The sequence below is a fragment of the Silene latifolia genome, chromosome 8 (genome assembly GCF_048544455.1).
Source record: "Silene latifolia isolate original U9 population chromosome 8, ASM4854445v1, whole genome shotgun sequence".
In the NCBI taxonomy this organism is placed as follows: domain Eukaryota; kingdom Viridiplantae; phylum Streptophyta; class Magnoliopsida; order Caryophyllales; family Caryophyllaceae; genus Silene; species Silene latifolia.
Window position 1 is genome coordinate 77,699,236 of NC_133533.1, and position 17,611 is coordinate 77,716,846.

Genomic DNA, 17,611 nt, shown 5'->3' on the forward strand with positions numbered 1-17,611 from the left:
CCATCCCAACCCAACGCTAGTCAAGACGAGTCCAAACAAGGGTTCAAAACCCGTGTTACTTCTCATGGCACGACAATAACCTCCCTTCAAATCAGCCCTAGGTCGGTCAACGACACTCAAAGGTAGGTCCGGCTTGGTCACGTGACACACAGCAGCACTAGGGTCAGACTCACAGTCAACGGTGGTCACACGGTTGTCCTAGGGCACGATTAAAACGAATAGAAAAATACGAGTTTATTACTTTTAAGAAGGTCTTACCTTTGAGATGATAATTGCTTTTGTTTTTCCTTCTCCTTTCCTCTAGATCTCCTTTTCTCCTCTTTTGTTAGTTTATTGTGTGTAGGAGTGAATAAGGTCTTATGGTGAGGCCCCTGTCATCTATTTATAGTTGTAGGTTGAGTTATAGGGAAACAACTAGGAAACTTCCTATTATAATATTCATTATTATTACTATTATTATTATTAGCATTATTATTATTAGTACACATGAGCATCACACGCTCAAGGTACACGACAATTACACGACCCAACATACATTCCCGACTCATCCGTTATTTTATTATTTTATTCTGTCTCATACACATTCCACTAATTATAAATATCATTATAACTATTAAAATACTCAATTCATAATTATAAATGTACTTAAAATACGGGGTATTACAGTCTTCCTCCCTTAAATAGAATTTCATACCGAAGTTCACTCAAAATACTTAGACTGGCGAATAAATTCCAATTGCCCGAATAAAAATTCGAATCACAACTCAACGTCAAATTGTTAAAACACACTTAATTATTAAACTTACCATCAAAATGCAATAAAATGCTAGGTATTACATCATCTCCCCCTAAAAAAAAGGGTTACGTCCCCGTAACCAATCAAGTTAAACAAAAATATAAGGGTACTTGTCCCTCATAGCAGCTTCAGCTTCCCACGTAGCTTCTTCCACATTATGATTAGTCCATAAAACCTTCACCAAAGCCGTCTCTCCATTCCAAGTCTTTCTCTCTCTCTCTGTTTTTTTTTTTTTTTTTTGGTCTAAGATATCTTTAGGTACCTCAACATAAGACAACTGCTCATCAATCTCAACATGCTCAGGTTCTAAGACATGAGTAGGATCACTCACATATTTCCTCAACTGAGAAACATAAAATACATTATGGACCCTACCCAAAGCTAAAGGTAATGCTAAACGGTATGCTACCTCTCCAACTCTGTCCAAGATCTCATATAGTCTAATAAACGTCTGACTCAGCTTTCCTCTGTTTCCAAATATCATCACTCCCTTTATAGGAGAGACTTTTAACAATACTTTATCTCCCATAGCAAATTCTATCTCACTTCTCTTCAAATCTGCATGGCTTTTCTGCCTATCCTGCGCCCCACGCATCTTCTGTCAAATAATATGCACTTGCTCCACCATCTCTTGTATCATCTCAGGTCCCAACACAACTGTATCTGATATATCATCCCAACTGTTAGGCCCAAATTAGCCTGGTCTGACTGTAATTTAGCCTGATCCTGTTAGGCTGAATGAGGCAACCGAGGACCGGACAAATCTAACTACTATTTGGCAGACGAAGGGAACCACAAGATAAGCAAGCTACTAAATCCTAGAAGAAAAGCCTGATGGTAAGTGCAGAATAGCCTGGCAGGATACTTAAGCAGGCTGGATCAAGTCGAAGAGCAACAAGACGGTTATATAAAGATAAATGCTCACATCCTATTCTCAAGGAAGATCAAGTCTAACTACAAGACTACATCATTCCCATGAATCAAGACGTGTAAAAGGAGAAAAGCTAAAGATTAGTTAGAGAAGAACGAGTCAACCGGATTAATAGGGAATGTGCCCTATTAATCAAGCAACAACTCCGACAATTAAGAAGAACGTTGAGATTGAGTACAACGTTAACATCTGAGGATCTATAAATAGCATGGTCAAACAATTGTAAAACACAGATTATTCATCAATAGTATTACAACTTATTTCTTACTCTTTCCTAAATATTCAATTGTATACACGAGTTTGTGGTTAGATTATCAGAGAAATACAAACAATATTATTTATACTTAATTCTTTCTTGTCATTTACTCACACCATTATTCTAAATTCATTGGAACTAGATACCCTTATTATTAATTATCCTAGCCGGATCCATTCAGGAAAATCTTGCTAAAACAATTGGCGCCCATCGTGGGGCATCTAGTTCATTAATCAAAAAATTCCTTTTGCCATTCTTCATTTAATATTCACATACAAAAATGGTAGAACTCACCCCAGAACAACAATTGGCGGCTGCCTTGGCTAAGATCAAAGAGTTGGAGACAATTCAAGAAAAGGCAGCCCAAGCGAAGAAATCGAAATCGATGGATCGAAGGAATCTGAGTCTAACCTGAAAAAGAAATTGGAAAATCAGGCTTCAGGCTCCAAGACCAGATTCGAACCAGGAACCCCATTCTCATCCATTATCAAAAATATTGACTTTTCCAATTTTGGAACTCCGGAGAAGGATACCTCATCCGACACCCAAATCATTCCCAATGATGAAACAAACAAAACTGAAGCATCAATAATGATGGCTATGCTTCAGGAAATTCAAAAACTCCACAACAAAATAGAAAATATACCTGGAGTGCCAGACCCTGTGGCTGAAGTAGAAGTTGACAGCTTCGCTGATTCACCCTTTGCAGATGAAATTGCAAAAATTGATCTCCCCAAGAAATTTACCGTCCCATCCATGAGAACTTATGATGGGACCTCTGATTCACAAAATCACGTTGCTATATTCTAACAAAAGATGTTAGCCGCCTCAATACCTAGTGAACTCAGGCAGGTCTGCATGTGTAAAGGCTTTGGTACAACCCCGATTTGGAGCAAAGACATTACAATGGTTCATCAATCTCCCAAATGGAAGTATCAAGAATTTTGCAGAATTGGTCAATGCCTTCAATCAACAATTCACAAGCGAGAGACATGGCCAAGAGACCCAGTAACCTGTTTAGGGTAAAGCAACTTCCTGAAGAATCTCTCAAAGAATTCCTGGCAAGATTTGTCAAAGAGAAGGTAGCCATTTCCAGGTGTGACGAAGAGACAGCGGTAAAAGCCTTCAGGCAAGGAGTCCTGCTTGACAGTGACATTTACGCAGAATTAACCAAAAAAGCCTGCCCAACCTTTGCCAGTGTTCAATCCATCGCCTTAGAACATGTCAGATTGGAGGAAGATCTCAACTTCAGAACAAACTCGTCCGGAGGAAAGCAAGGCTATGGACACTCTAACAGGAAAAGCTCCTACCAGAAAGGAGGCAACCCCAGATCAGCACCCTATTCCAGGCCTGAACGATCTGAAGTCAACATGGCACAAGAACACAAAGGTAACCTTTCTCGCCTACCAACTATTCCTGAATATAACTTCTCTATAAATACTGCAGGATTAAGCAAACGCCTGGAAAGCTTGGGAGATACGGTCAGATGGCCCAAAAAATCCGACAACCCCAGGAAAGATCCAACGAGATGGTGTGACTTCCACCAGGACATCGGGCACACCACAGAAGAATGCATCCAATTCAGGAAACAAATGGCATACCTCCTAAAGAAAGGTTATCTGAAAGACTTAATCCAGCATCCAAAGAACAAAGATGAAGGACAAAACAACAGAGATTCAGGGAATGACAGAGATCCTCCTCCTCCTCCCCCCATCTAGGAAGTCAAGTTCATAAATGGAGGATCAGAAATTTGTGGCCTAACCAGCTCGGCTGCCAAAAGAATATCCAGGGAGTCTAAACTTCAACCCCCTCTTAGATCTAAATCATTACCTGCTATTACTTTTGATGACTCAGACTTGCGGGGAATATCGACCTACACCATGACAAACTTGGTAATTACCATGCAAATTGACACAACTAAGGTATCAAGAATCCCGATAGACGGGGCGATTCAATCAACTTGGTGATGCTTGACGTCCTCAAAGCTATGAGGATAGATGAAGAGAAAATCATCAAAAAATCCAGTGTCCTGGTTGGATTCAGCGGAGAAACGAAGAACACCTTGGGAGAAATTAGCCTGCCAACCTATGTGGAAGGTGTGGCTTTCTATGAAAGATTCGGGGTAATGGACTGCCTATCCTCGTATAACGTAATCCTGGGCAGACCATAGATCCACAACGTCAAAGCAATCCCTTCAACATACCATCAATGTGTGAAAATACCAACCGAATGGGGGATAACCACCATCAGGGGAGAACAAAGGACGGCTCAGGAATGCTACACCCAGGCTTTGAAACCCTCAAAGTCAGGTAAGTCCCTCGCATAGCAATTAAAGTCACCTGTCAAGAAAGAATATATTGCACGATCCACGAGATGGAAACAGGAGAGGTCATTTTAGACCCAGAATTCCCGACAGGGAAGGTACTTGTAGGGTCGGATGCACTGACTCGGTCAGACCCAATCTAGTCAGCTTTCTCAAAACTAAAATGTCTTGTTTTGCTTGGTCACATTTTGATATGACTGGTATAGATGCTGATATTATAACCCATAAGTTCAATATTAACAAATCCTTTAAGCCTGTATAGCAGAAAAGGAGAAAATTTTCAGAGAGAGGCATGAAATCATCAACCAAGAAGTTGACAAGCTATTGGACATGGGAATGATCGGGGAAGTAATGTACTTCTGACTGGCTTGCAAATGTAGTAGTCGTCCAAAAGAAAAACGGCAAATGGAGAGTCTGTGTAGACTACACCGACCTAAACAAGGCCTGCCCCAAAGATCCATTTCCCCTGCCACATATCGATGCAATGGTGGATCCCACTGCAGGCCATGAGATGTTAACATTCATGGATGCCTCCAGTGGATTCAACCAAATAAAGATGCACCCCGCAGATCAGGAAAGTACAGCTTTCATCACTGAAAGAGGAATATCTTTGTTATCTTTGCTATGCCCTTTGGATTAAAAAATGCAGGTGCAACCTATCAAAGATTAGTCAACATGATGTTCAAAGATCAAATATGAGATACCATGGAAGTCTACATAGACGATATGGTAGTCAAGTCAAAAAAGGCAGAAGACCACGTCAAAGACCTGGAAGTAGCCTTCCAAATACTGGAGAAATTCAATATGAAGCTCAATCCACAGAAATGCCATTTTGGAGTCTCAGCAGGCAAATTCTTGGGCTATATGGTGACAAAAAGAGGGATAGAAGCCAGCCCTGAACAGATCAAAGCCATCCTGGAGCTAGAACCACCAAAGACAGTCAAATACATACAAAAGCTGACAGGAAGAATAGCAGCCCTGAACAAGTTCATTTCAAGATCGTCAGAAAGGTGCAAATCATTCTATAATCTGCTAAGGAAAAACAAGGACTTTCAATGGACCCCTGATCATCAGGCTGCCTTTGAAGATCTGAAAACATATCTATCCTCTCCTCCCTTGTTGGCAAAACCAGTCAAAGACGAACCCCTGACAGTATACCTGTCAGTCACGGAAACTGCTCTTAGTGCAGTCCTGGTCAAAGAAGAGGACAGACAACAACACCCTGTCTACTACGTAAGTAAAAGTGTACTAGATGCAGAGATCAGGTATGGCCTACTTGAAAAATACGTTTTAGCTTTAATTATGAGTTGCACAAAATTAAGACCATACTTTGAAAGCCACCCTATAATAGTCAGAACCAATCTTCCTATCAAGTCTGTACTTAGGAAACCAGAATTGTCCGGACGAATGTGCAAATGGTCAGTCCAGCTAAGCACATACAACATAACATTTGAACCAAGGACAGCAATTAAGTCACAAGCACTGGCAGACTTTGTGGCTGATTTTAGTCCAGCCCTAGAACCCGACCTAATAAAAGAAGTAAATAGATTGACCAATGACCAAACAGACCTAGAATGGACCCTATTTGTCGATGGTGCAGCCAACATGAGGACACAGGCCTAGGGGTAGTACTAAAATCGCCACAGGGGGATAAGATAGTACAAGCTATAAGCTGTGCATTTGAAGCTACCAACAATGAGGCAGAATATGAAGCCCTAATAGCCGGACTTGTAATACTACAAATATTTTGAATTATTGTTGAGGCATCTTTTGATAAATACTATATGGTTTGATAAAAATTAAGTAAATTGATTAAGTTTGCATTGATCATAAGTTGGAATGAGGTTCAGTTGTGTTGATGTTTATAAATGTTGTTGTGGTAGTTGTGGGCGAACTTCGGGACGAAGTTCATTTTAAGGGGGTAAGACTGTAATACCCCGTAGTTTAGTGAAGTTTATATAACTAATTTACGTAATTCGAATAATTGATTATGACGGTTATAATTAATAATTGTGAATAAGACGGAATGATATAACAAAATAATAGAATAATAGAGTAATGGATCAGAATGGTAATTGGGTAATAATAATATACGATAATTTATATGGTAATAGTGAATGATTATTATGTTATAATACTAATAATACTAATAATAATAATAATAATAATAATAATAATAATAATAATAATAATAATAATAATTGTATTTATAATAATAATAATAATAATAATAATAATTGTTATGAGACGGTAATTAAATAAATAAAATAATAAAGAAAGACGGGATTGGAGTTGGGTCATGTGCTATAGGGCTTAGGTCGACTATATATGTTGCGTAAATTAGTTGATTAATTGTCGGGATCGGATAATTACTAATAATAATAATAATTATATTTTATATTTCCTAATTGGTTCCTTATAACCTTAGCCAACCAATATAAATAGATGAAACCTCAAACAATGGTCTTTATTATTCATCAAATCTAAATAATTTATAAAGAGAGAGGGAGAATAAGAAAGGGGAATAACAAGGAATTTATCGCCTTTTATCGTCTCAAGGTAATATTCTCAGACCGTCTTATGTATATACTTTGCGATATTATAACTTGTAATCTAGACCACCTTAGATCAGGCCGTAAGTACCGTTGTGACAGTGAATGACCAAGGATAACCGTTGACTTGATTTGACCTCTGTTGACCGACAGGAAAGGGGTGTTTGAAGGGTGTTTTCGAGGGTGGTTTAAAGGGGGTTGTAGTATGGGTTTACTCGGATTTTACCATTGCCATGACTATTGTAAGACCTGGACCTAGGTGGGTGGCTCATAGGCGATTAGTAGACCACTGTGGCTTGTCAGGGGCGGTGGATGTGGTGGCTTTTATGGTGGTTGGTTGGGATTTCGACATTGAGTATTTACCCGATAAACTCAGATTTACATCCTTTACCGTGACTCGTTTGACTCGAACCTGGGTTAGTGGAGTCCGTGGAGGTGGGTCGCCCATACTGGAGGTGCTATGGTTGTTGTTGGTTGTGGGTCGTGTGAGGGTTGCCGGAGTTACGCAAAAACAGGGGAAAACAGGGGGTTTGTTGTGTTTCGCTGTGACCGTCTTAAGACTATAACCGTGACCTTGGTAGTTGTTATGAGAGTAAGAGGAAGCCACCTATGGAACCACCGTGTATCATAGGTGACAATGGTGGTGGTCGTGAGTGGTATGGGGGCCACGGGCTGACGTAGTGGTGGTGTAAGAAGGTGAGGGTATGGTGTTGGTTGTGTCGGGTTTGTAAGGGGGCTGCTAGGGCGGGGTGTTTGGGGGTTGCTAATGGCGGTTAGTGTGGTGGTTTTGGCCGTCAGGTATTCGTCGTGGTGTGGGCTAGAAGGTGGCAGGTTTGGGTGGAGCTGATGGTGGCTAGGGGAGTCGTAAAGGACGGGTATTGGTGGGGGTGTTGAACACGGTTTCGACGTGTTGTAACGGGTTGTGTATGGTTGGGTTGTTTCACGTGTTATCATGGGGTTTGGGTTTTGACTTATTTGTTTTAAAGACGGGTTTTAGTTGGGTGTTGACTCGGGTTTTGGGAAGTCGGATTTTAATATATTGACTCCTTATTAGTTGTATAACTATTTTATAACTAATATAATAATTAGTCTGGTTTGTTTTCAGACGGAATTTAATTAAGAGTTTAAGACAGGTTTTTAATGGGTAATTTACGTAGTAAATGAATTATCGTAATTAATGATTAATTAGTAAGTAATTATACGAAAAATATAATGAAAGCAATTAAACTATAATTAATTTAATTACTTAATTAAAGAATCGAATAATTAATAATTATATTATATTATTATATATTTAGGTGAAGGTTTTGTGAGGAGCTATTTTATTGGATTGCGTGATTGGAGTGCTTGCTCTCGAGGTAGGATAATCTACTCAACTATATCTGTTTTCCGTGTTTAATGGATGGATGTTATTGAAAGGATGATTGGTTTATGACTGCTTATTTAATAAAGTTAATTAAGTGATTATCATTGTTAATTGATTGGAGTTGTGTATATTTTATACAATTATATTGTGGAACAGTTTATGAGAATTGGACTGTCCCAGGCTTAGTCTTTGGTGGATAACGTGAGTAGTGATTGGACTGCCCCAGGCTTAGTCTCTGGTGGATAACGTGTGTGATTAATTGGAAGGCCCCAGGCTTAGTCTCTGGTGAATAACGTGTGTGAGTTTTTGGACTGCCCCAGGCTTAGTCTTTGGTGGATAACGTGGATAGTTGATGTCGAGATGTGACATGTGAACAGTTGAGATTGGAATATTGATAGTTGTGGAAGATTGGTTGTTTTCATGTATTTTATCCTACTCAACCATTGGTTGACGTGTTTGCTTCTGTGTCAAAATAAAATTGATGCCTGCTTTAATTGATGGCATCCTGTGGTGAACCATTTAATATTTCCGGTTAAATGGGGAGCAGATTTAAATAGCAGGTTTTGAGTTAGCTGGATATGGGGAGCTTGGGCGTGTGAGCTTTCAGACCTGCAGGAGTCTAGATCACAAATGTAGTTATATCACTTATTTAATTTCCGCTGTGAATTGTAATTATTTTAAATCAAGTTTTAAGTTGGATTAAGTTGTAATAAACATGTAATCACTAAAGTTTTAATTTAAAGTACTTTGGTATTGTTGTACTTTGTTATACACTACCTCGGGAAACCGAGATGGTAACGCTCTCATTTACTTGGGAATGCCTAGATAAAGGCTCCCGAATAAATGGGGGTGTTACAAAGTGGTATCAGAGCGAACGATCCTCAGGCCTAACCAATGAACAATAATGAACTTAGGATGTGTCTAAATAAAATGAACCCCGGGTAGAAACTTTTAGGTGCCCCTCTTAGTGCGGTTAAGAAGGCGCCCTTAATTCGTACCATGGCCCTCTCAGTTTTGAACCGGGAACCCAGAGAGAATACTTGAGAGTATTGGGTGATTTAAAAGGAATATTGCTTATTTTGTCTTGAAAGTTTTGTTGCCTTGTCTGAATATTGTTTTCATTGATGATTGTGGTTACGGGGACATAACTTTGCTTCTAGGAAGAGGGGATGTGATATGATTTTAAGCATTGGTATATGTGTATGATTATAGAAAAGTGTGATGGTATGTAATTGGGGAGGCATAGTTGTGATTAATATGTGAAGCATGATGGGTATAAGTGAAATTGTGAAGAATGTGATTTAGGTTGATTTCTCGACATTTTATCCCTGATTGTTTTGGCTGTCATTTACTGTCGGTTTAAAATTCTTGCCCAACATTTTTATGTGTGATACCTTTGTGAGTTAGCTTTCATATTCCACTGGACTCGTGTTCAAATAATATACGGTTTAGGAGAAATAAATATTTTAGTGGACAGTAATCGAAATTTTCCTGTACAGTGATGTTTTCGCGCCATGTTTTTGTAACATTTGCCATTTAAAAAATACATAATTATTTGTTATAATTCCAACGCCACTGTTTAATAGACTCATGTATGTTTCTAAATTGGTAAGCCACGTTTTAAGAAAATATTTTGACAGTTTATGGTGATTTTTACAAGTTGACCTAAGTTTCTGACAAGTTGCTGTAAAATTTCTGTTTCGACCAAATAATTTGTAAAATGCATTATAAATTGACCTTATGAGTTTTTGACTTGATTCCTTCACCCATCATCTACTAACCCTTTTTATTTTCTAGAAATTCTCCATAATTTATTTATGTTATTAATTATCTATGATTTTTTTTGTTGTAGCATGTTTTCATTCGTCTTGAATAATGAAAATTTTGTCTCTTGATGTTTTGATATTGTGAATTGTGTGAATTAGATTATCATGTCTAGTGATATGTGGAACGTGTTGCCCTAAAGCCTATATATATGTTACAATGATTGCATTCAAGTTTAAGATTAGATGTCGTTAGTAAGAAGTAAACGCGCAAGTAGTAAATTTAAATGATGTTAGTTCGAATATACTATACAATGTGGGTTGTTACCAAAGTAATTCACAGATTGTTGTTATCTATTTACCCATTAATCGATGTTATGTTCAAGGTGTATTGCATGTTCTTGTGGTGTTATAATAAGTGGTTTAAATTTTTTTCCGTTGTTGATATCCCGAACTTCGAGGACGAAGGTTATTTTTAGGGGGAAGAAATGTAATACTACAAATATTTTGAATTATTGTTGAGGCATCTTTTGATAAATACTATATGGTTTGATAAAAATTAAGTAAATTGATTAAGTTTGCATTGATCATAAGTTGGAATGAGGTTCAGTTGTGTTGATGTTTATAAATGTTGTTGTGGTAGTTGTGGGCGAACTTCGGGACGAAGTTCATTTTAGGGGGGTAAGACTGTAATACCCCGTAGTTTAGTGAGGTTTATATAACTAATTTACGTAATTCGAATAATTGATTATGACGGTTATAATTAATAATTGTGAATAAGACGGAATGATATAATAAAATAATAGAATAATAGAGTAATGGATCAGAATGGTAATTGGGTAATAATAATATACGATAATTTATATGGTAATAGTGAATGATTATTATGTTATAATAATAATAATAATAATAATAATAGTAATTGTATTTATAATAATAATAATAATAATAATATTTGTTATGAGACGGTAATTAAATAAATAAAATAATAAAGAAAGACGGGATTGGAGTTGGGTCATGTGCTATAGGGCTTGGGTCGACTATATATGTTGCGTAAATTGGTTGATTAATTGTCGGGATCGGATAATTACTAATAATAATAATTATTATATTTTATATTTCCTAATTGTTTCCTTATAACCTTAGCCTACCAATATAAATAGATGAAACCTCAAACAATGGTCTTTATTATTCATCAAATCTGAAAAATAATTTATAAAGAGAGAGGGAGAATAAGAAAGGGGAATAGCAAGGAATTTATCGCCTTTTATCGTCTCAAGGTAATATTCTCAGTCCGTCTTACGTATATACTTTGCGATATTATAACTTGTAATCTAGACCACCTTAGATCAGGCCGTAAGTACCGTTGTGACCGTGGATGACCAAGGATCACCGTTGACTTGATTTGACCTCTGTTGACTGACAGGAAAGGGGTGTTTGAAGGGTGTTTTCGAGGGTGGTTTAAAGGGGGTTGTAGTATGGGTTTACTCGGATTTTACCCTTGCCATGACTATTGTAAGACCTGGACCTAGGTGGGTGGCTCATAGGCGATTAGTAGACCACTGTGGCTTTTCAGGGGCGGTGGATGTGGTGGCTTTTATGGTGGTTGGTTGGGATTTCGACATTGAGTATTTACCCGATAAACTCAGATTTACACCCTTTACCGTGATTCGTTTGACTCGAACCTGGGTTAGTGGAGTCCGTGGAGGTGGGTCGCCCATACTGGAGGTGCTATGGTGGTTGTTGGTTGTGGGTCGTGCGAGGGTTGCCGGAGTTACGCAAAAATAGGGGAAAACAGGGGGTTTGTTGTGTTTCGCAGTGACCGTCTTAAGACTATAACCGTGACCTTGGTAGTTGTTATGAGAGGAAGAGGAAGCCACCTATGGAACCACCGTGTGTCATAGGTGACAATGGTGGTGGTCGTGAGTGGTATGGGGGCCACGGGCTGACGTAGTGGTGGTGTAAGAAGGTGAGGGTATGGTGTTGGTTGTGTCGGGTTTGTAAGGGGGCTGCTAGGGCGGGGTGTTTGGGGGTTGCTAATGGCGGTTAGTGTGGTGGTTTTGGCCGTCAGGTATTCGTCGTGGTGTGGGCTAGAAGGTGGCAGGTTTGGGTGGAGCTGATGGTGGCTAGGGGAGTCGTAAAGGACGGGTATTGGTGGGGGTGTTGAACACGGTTTCGACGTGTTGTAACGGGTTGTGTATGGTTGGGTTGTTTCACGTGTTATCATGGGGTTTGGGTTTTGACATATTTGTTTTAAAGACGGGTTTTACTTGGGTGTTGACTCGGGTTTTGGGAAGTCGGGTTTTAATATAATGACTCCTTATTAGTTGTATAACTATTTTATAACTAATATAATAATTAGTCTGGTTTGTTTTCAGACGGAATTTAATTAAGAGTTTAAGACGGGTTTTTAATGGGTAATTTACGTAGTAAATGAATTATCGTAATTAATAATTAATTAGTAAGTAATTATACGAAAAATATAATGAAAGCAATTAAACTATAATTAATTTAATTACTTAATTAAAGAATCGAATAATTAATAATTATATTATATTATTATATATTTAGGTGAAGGTTTTGTGAGGAGCTATTTTATTGGATTGTGTGATTGGAGTGCTTGCTCTCGAGGTAAGATAATCTACTCAACTATATCTGTTTTCCGTGTTTAATGGATGGATGTTATTGAAAGGATGATTGGTTTATGACTGCTTATTTAATAAAGTTAATTAAGTGATTATCATTGTTAATTGATTGGAGTTGTGTATATTTTATACAATTATATTGTGGAACGGTTTATGAGAATTGGACTGCCCCAGGCTTAGTCTCTGGTGGATAACGTGAGTGGTGATTGGACTGCCCCAGGCTTAGTCTCTGGTGGATAACGTGTGTGATTAATTGAAAGGCCCCAGGCTTAGTCTCTGGTTGATAACGTGTGTGAGTTTTTGGACTGCCCCAGGCTTAGTCTCTGGTGGATAACGTGGATAGTTGATATCGAGATGTGACATGTGAACAGTTGAGATTGGAATATTGATAGTTGTGGAAGATTGGTTGTTTTCATGTATTTTATCCTACTCAACCATTGGTTGACGTGGTTGCTTCTGTGTCAAAATAAAATTGATGCCTGCTTTAATTGATGGCATCATGTGGTGAACCATTTAATATTTCCGGTTAAATGGGGAGCAGATTTAAATAGCAGGTTTTGAGTTAGCTGGATATGGGGAGCTTGGGCGTGTGAGCTTTCGGACCTGCAGGAGTCTAGATCACAAATGTAGTTATATCACTTATTTAATTTCCGCTGCGAATTGTAATTATTTTAAATTAAGTTTTAAGTTGGATTAAGTTGTAATAAACATGTAATCACTAAAGTTTTAATTTAAAGTACTTTGGTATTGTTGTACTTTGTTATACACTACCTCGGGAAACCGAGATGGTAACGCTCTCATTTACTTGGGAATGCCTAGCTAAAGGCTCCCGAATAAATGGGGGTGTTACAGGACTAAAGGTATGTATTGACCTCGGTGTACAAAACCTAAAGGCACGTACTGATTCCCTCCTTATTTCAAACCAAGTAAATGGAATATATACTACAAAAGACTCAAAAATGATGCTTTATTTAGAAGTTGTCCAAAATTTGAAAGCAAAATTCCGCAATTTTAATATTGATCAAATTCCTAGGGACTTGAATACCCAGGCCGATGCCCTAGCCGGCCTAGGATCCAACTTCAGTCCCCCTGACTTTGACAAAATACCTATCGTACATTTATTAGAACCTGCAATATACAAACAAGATGAAAGTTTCCCAATATATGTTGCCAATTCTTGGACAAAACCTTACTACGATTGGCTACAACAGGGAATCCTTCCCCTAAATAAGCAAGATGACAGGGCACTCAAAATAAAAGCTGCTTCATATACTATTATTAACAACGTGCTTTTTAAGAAATCGCAGGCATGACCGTACCTCAGATGCCTGGAACCACAAGAAGCTGAACAGATACTATCAGAAATCCATGGAGGATACTGTGGAAATCATAAGGGCGGAAGGAGCCTGGCAAGCAAGGTATTCAGAACAAGATATTATTGGCCCACTTTGAGGGCCGATTGCCTGGAATTCAGCTCTAAATGCAAAGCTTGCCAGATTCATGGACCATATATCCACCAGCCATCTGAGGAACTACATTCCATATCCGCACCCTGGCCATTTATGAAGTGGGGCATGGATATAGTAGGGAAACTACCTCAAGCACCCGGACAAAAAGTTTTTATGCTAGCAATGACTGACTAATTCTCCAAGTGGATAGAAGCTGATTCATACAGGCAAGTCAAAGAAAAGGATGTCATAGCATTCATCAAACACAACATCATATGTAGATATGGCATCCCCTCTGAAATAGTATGCGACAATGGCACGCAATTCGTGGGAAAAAGAACAGCAGCCTTCTGTGCTCAATGGAACATCATCCTGGTAACCTCCACACCAGGATATCCAAAAGCTAATGGCCAGGCAGAATCTAGTAACAAAGTAATAATCAGTTGCATAAAGAAGAAGCTAGAAAGAAGGAAAGGTAGATGGGCTGAAGAGCCCCCTTTGATCCTCTGGGCTGACAGAACCACGCCTAAAACATCCAAAGGCCAAACCCCCTACTCCTTGGTCTATGGATGTGAAGCAGTAATCCCAGCTGAGGTCGACATTCCATCAGCCAGATGCAGCTTGAATACAATAACAAGCAATATACCTCTAATGGAAAACAACCTGGATTTGACGGAAGAGCTAAGAGATGCAGCCAGCATTAGAATGGCAGTATACCAGCAAAGAGTTGCAAAAAGCTACAACAAGACTGTCAAAGCTAGAGTATTCAGGGTATGAGACCTTGTTCTCAGAAAAGTTTTTCAAAACACAAAAGAGAAGAATGCTGGCAAATTGGCCCCAACCTGGGAAGATCCCTACCTGATTGACTCAATAGTCGGCCAGGGAGCTTATAGACTACAAACCCTGGACGGCGAAATGATCCAAAGAGCTTGGAATATTGCACACTTAAAACTATTTCACATATAAAATATATCTCCCAGTCCAGGTATAATTTTCATCTTACCACTTCCTGCCTGACCTGATATGAAACTAAATGTATGATATTTGCCATTATATGAATAAATGCCTTATATAATTTCTTCCATTATGTGCCCAAGTACTTGTCAATATTCTCGTATTTCCCTTTACCGAGTAGAATCTTCAATATTTGTTTTACATACTGTACTTTACTTAAAACAAATTTTAAAGATTTGGGGCCACCCCACTGATATCCAACTGATATCCAACTTTCAGTTGCAAAAACAGGCCTTAAAATATTGAGCTCAACTTAATATACAAACCGGAAAACCTTTTCCTGGCTTGTATAACATAGATGGGTCATAAGCCCTCCAGACAGGCAGGGGACATAAGCCCTCCCGCAGGCAATAACCCCACCCATAACACAAAGAACTGGCAGATCCAAGACAAAATCGCCCGATCCGGTCGAATAAGCGGCGAGATCCAAGACACATCCAACACTACAAATGTACCTTATCAAAACACAAAAAGAAACCAACAAACACCTAATATTTATTCAAAACCGAAACAAAATATTCATCCAAAAAAGCTAGCCTTACCACATACCTAATAAATATTCATTCCAGGAACATCCCCCCTGGATGGGCCAAAACGAAAAGAAAAAACATAAATCTAAACAGGCTTTGAACCAGTAACCGACTCACAACCATCCACCATTTCCTGATCACCAGATTTCTCCTTGGAAGGAGGAGAATCCACTTCTTCTTCCTAACCCATATTGGCCAAATCAGGATCTTTGGGTGTCCGTATCTCATCCCGATCCGGATCCCAATTAACCCGGTCAGATTCCCGATCCCTCATAGCATCAACCCGGCCTTTCCCAAAGAAGTACTGAGCAGCATCAGCAAGTCGCGCCTCCACTAGCTCCTTTTTAGCACCAAGCTCTTCATTTTTCCTCAGCTGATCCTGCATTGCCTGCTTCTCGGCAGCCAGCTCTTCCTTGACAGTCTTCAACTCTTCCCTTACAGCCTCCAACTCTTGCCTGTCAACCTTCTCAGCGTTTTTTGCAGCCACCTCACAGACCAAAGCAGGCCTGGATGCCTCTCTAGCTGACCCCAGCTGAGATGAAAGTACTACCTCATTACCCCTGGATGTGTGCAGCTCACGGTTAACTTTATCTAATTTCTCTTCCAAGCCAGAAATCCTAGCCTGGGCATCCCTGAGTTGACAAGCAGTAACTAACCCAGCGTCCAATCCCTACAGAAAAACAAAAGTCAATCAGCCAAACACAAAGCAACACAAAGAGCACATAATAATTGAAAAGTCCCTTTGCAACTAACCTCCTTAGCTTGGGAAACAAGGGCAGCAGCCTTTGTCACAAGATAAGACAAGATAAAAACCACTTTAGTAGAAGACTCATTATCAGATAAAAGCCGGCTGCTCATACCAGCAGAGAAATCATTTATCTGCGCCCGGGCAGCATCCATATCGTCAATCCGAAAGGACACACTTCGATTGGGTGAGCCTGAATAGGCTCTTTCTCTCTCCCTTCTTCTTCAGGAATAACAGCTTCCCTCCTCCTTTTGGAAGCCTGAACGACCTCTGGTGATACTAGCTCAGGCGGTTCCGGGAGGCTGGACATCGAAACCAAAACATCAAGCGTCTTGTCACTCCTACTAGCCTCCTGGCTCTTGGACTGTTCAGCAATCCTAGCAACCCCAGACTTTCAAGTCTTTGGCGATAAAGTGGCCAACCTAGCGAAGACCCGAATCATCGAATATATAAAGAATATACATAAATATCGAAGAGAAGCGATAAGAAGACAAAGAATCGACATAGAGACATATAGAAGACATACACGGGAAAGAGCGGTGGAGCTAGGCTTGCCTTTGGGTACTTTAACCACACTCAGCTTAGTCTTCATATACCGGGGCAATAAATCCGCCGGACTAGCAGGCCAAGCCCTCTCTTCCTCGGGAATAGAAAGAAAGGCCTCTATCCTTGAAACTTGACCTCCTCGTCAAGAGGGTCGAAGTTCCAATCAGGAGCTACAAATATTACCAAAAATGCACAGGTAAAACTTAAATATCCTAATTTCGTATAATATAAATTGCAAATTAAGAGTACAGGAAACCTACCACTCTCCAAAGTAGGATATCTCAAATAATCAAAGCCTGACCCCAGACTTTCAGTCCGGATAAACCGGAAAGTCTTTGCCCAGCTTTTATCATCTCCAGAGTCAAGGTTAGTAATTAATGGAGACATTTTCGACTTAATTCTCAAATTGAAACGACCAGTAGAAGGATTTTTCATATGATATACTGCCTTGATATCATTAATAATAATTACAAGTTTATGCTTAGCACATAAATTTTCAATAGAGTGGACAAGTTTCCAAACCATTGGCATGATTTGGAAAGGTGATACTTCCATAGCACGAATGGTATCAATCATTAAAGGAGTAAAAGATAACTTACAACCTGCTTTGAACGCCCATTCATAAATACAGAACCAACCAGGTAACACCCAATTGGCTTTGACTGGACAAGACTCAGGAATCCAAACCTCAGTCGA

The 17,611-nt window shown here is 39.2% G+C and overlaps 1 protein-coding gene across 1 annotated transcript; it reads right to left on the bottom strand.

Moving 5' to 3' along the window:
- Positions 1-884: 884 nt before the first annotated feature.
- Positions 885-1,391, bottom strand: LOC141595398 (uncharacterized). The gene has a single exon (XM_074415363.1). It carries the CDS (start codon positions 1,389-1,391, stop codon positions 885-887), a length of 507 nt encoding a protein of 168 aa, XP_074271464.1.
- Positions 1,392-17,611: the final 16,220 nt, after the last annotated feature.

What these genes read in the sequence shown, in the direction of transcription:
- LOC141595398 (XM_074415363.1), bottom strand. Translation starts at nt 1,391, where the DNA reads ATGCGTGGGGCGCAGGATAGGCAGAAAAGCCATGCAGATTTGAAGAGA.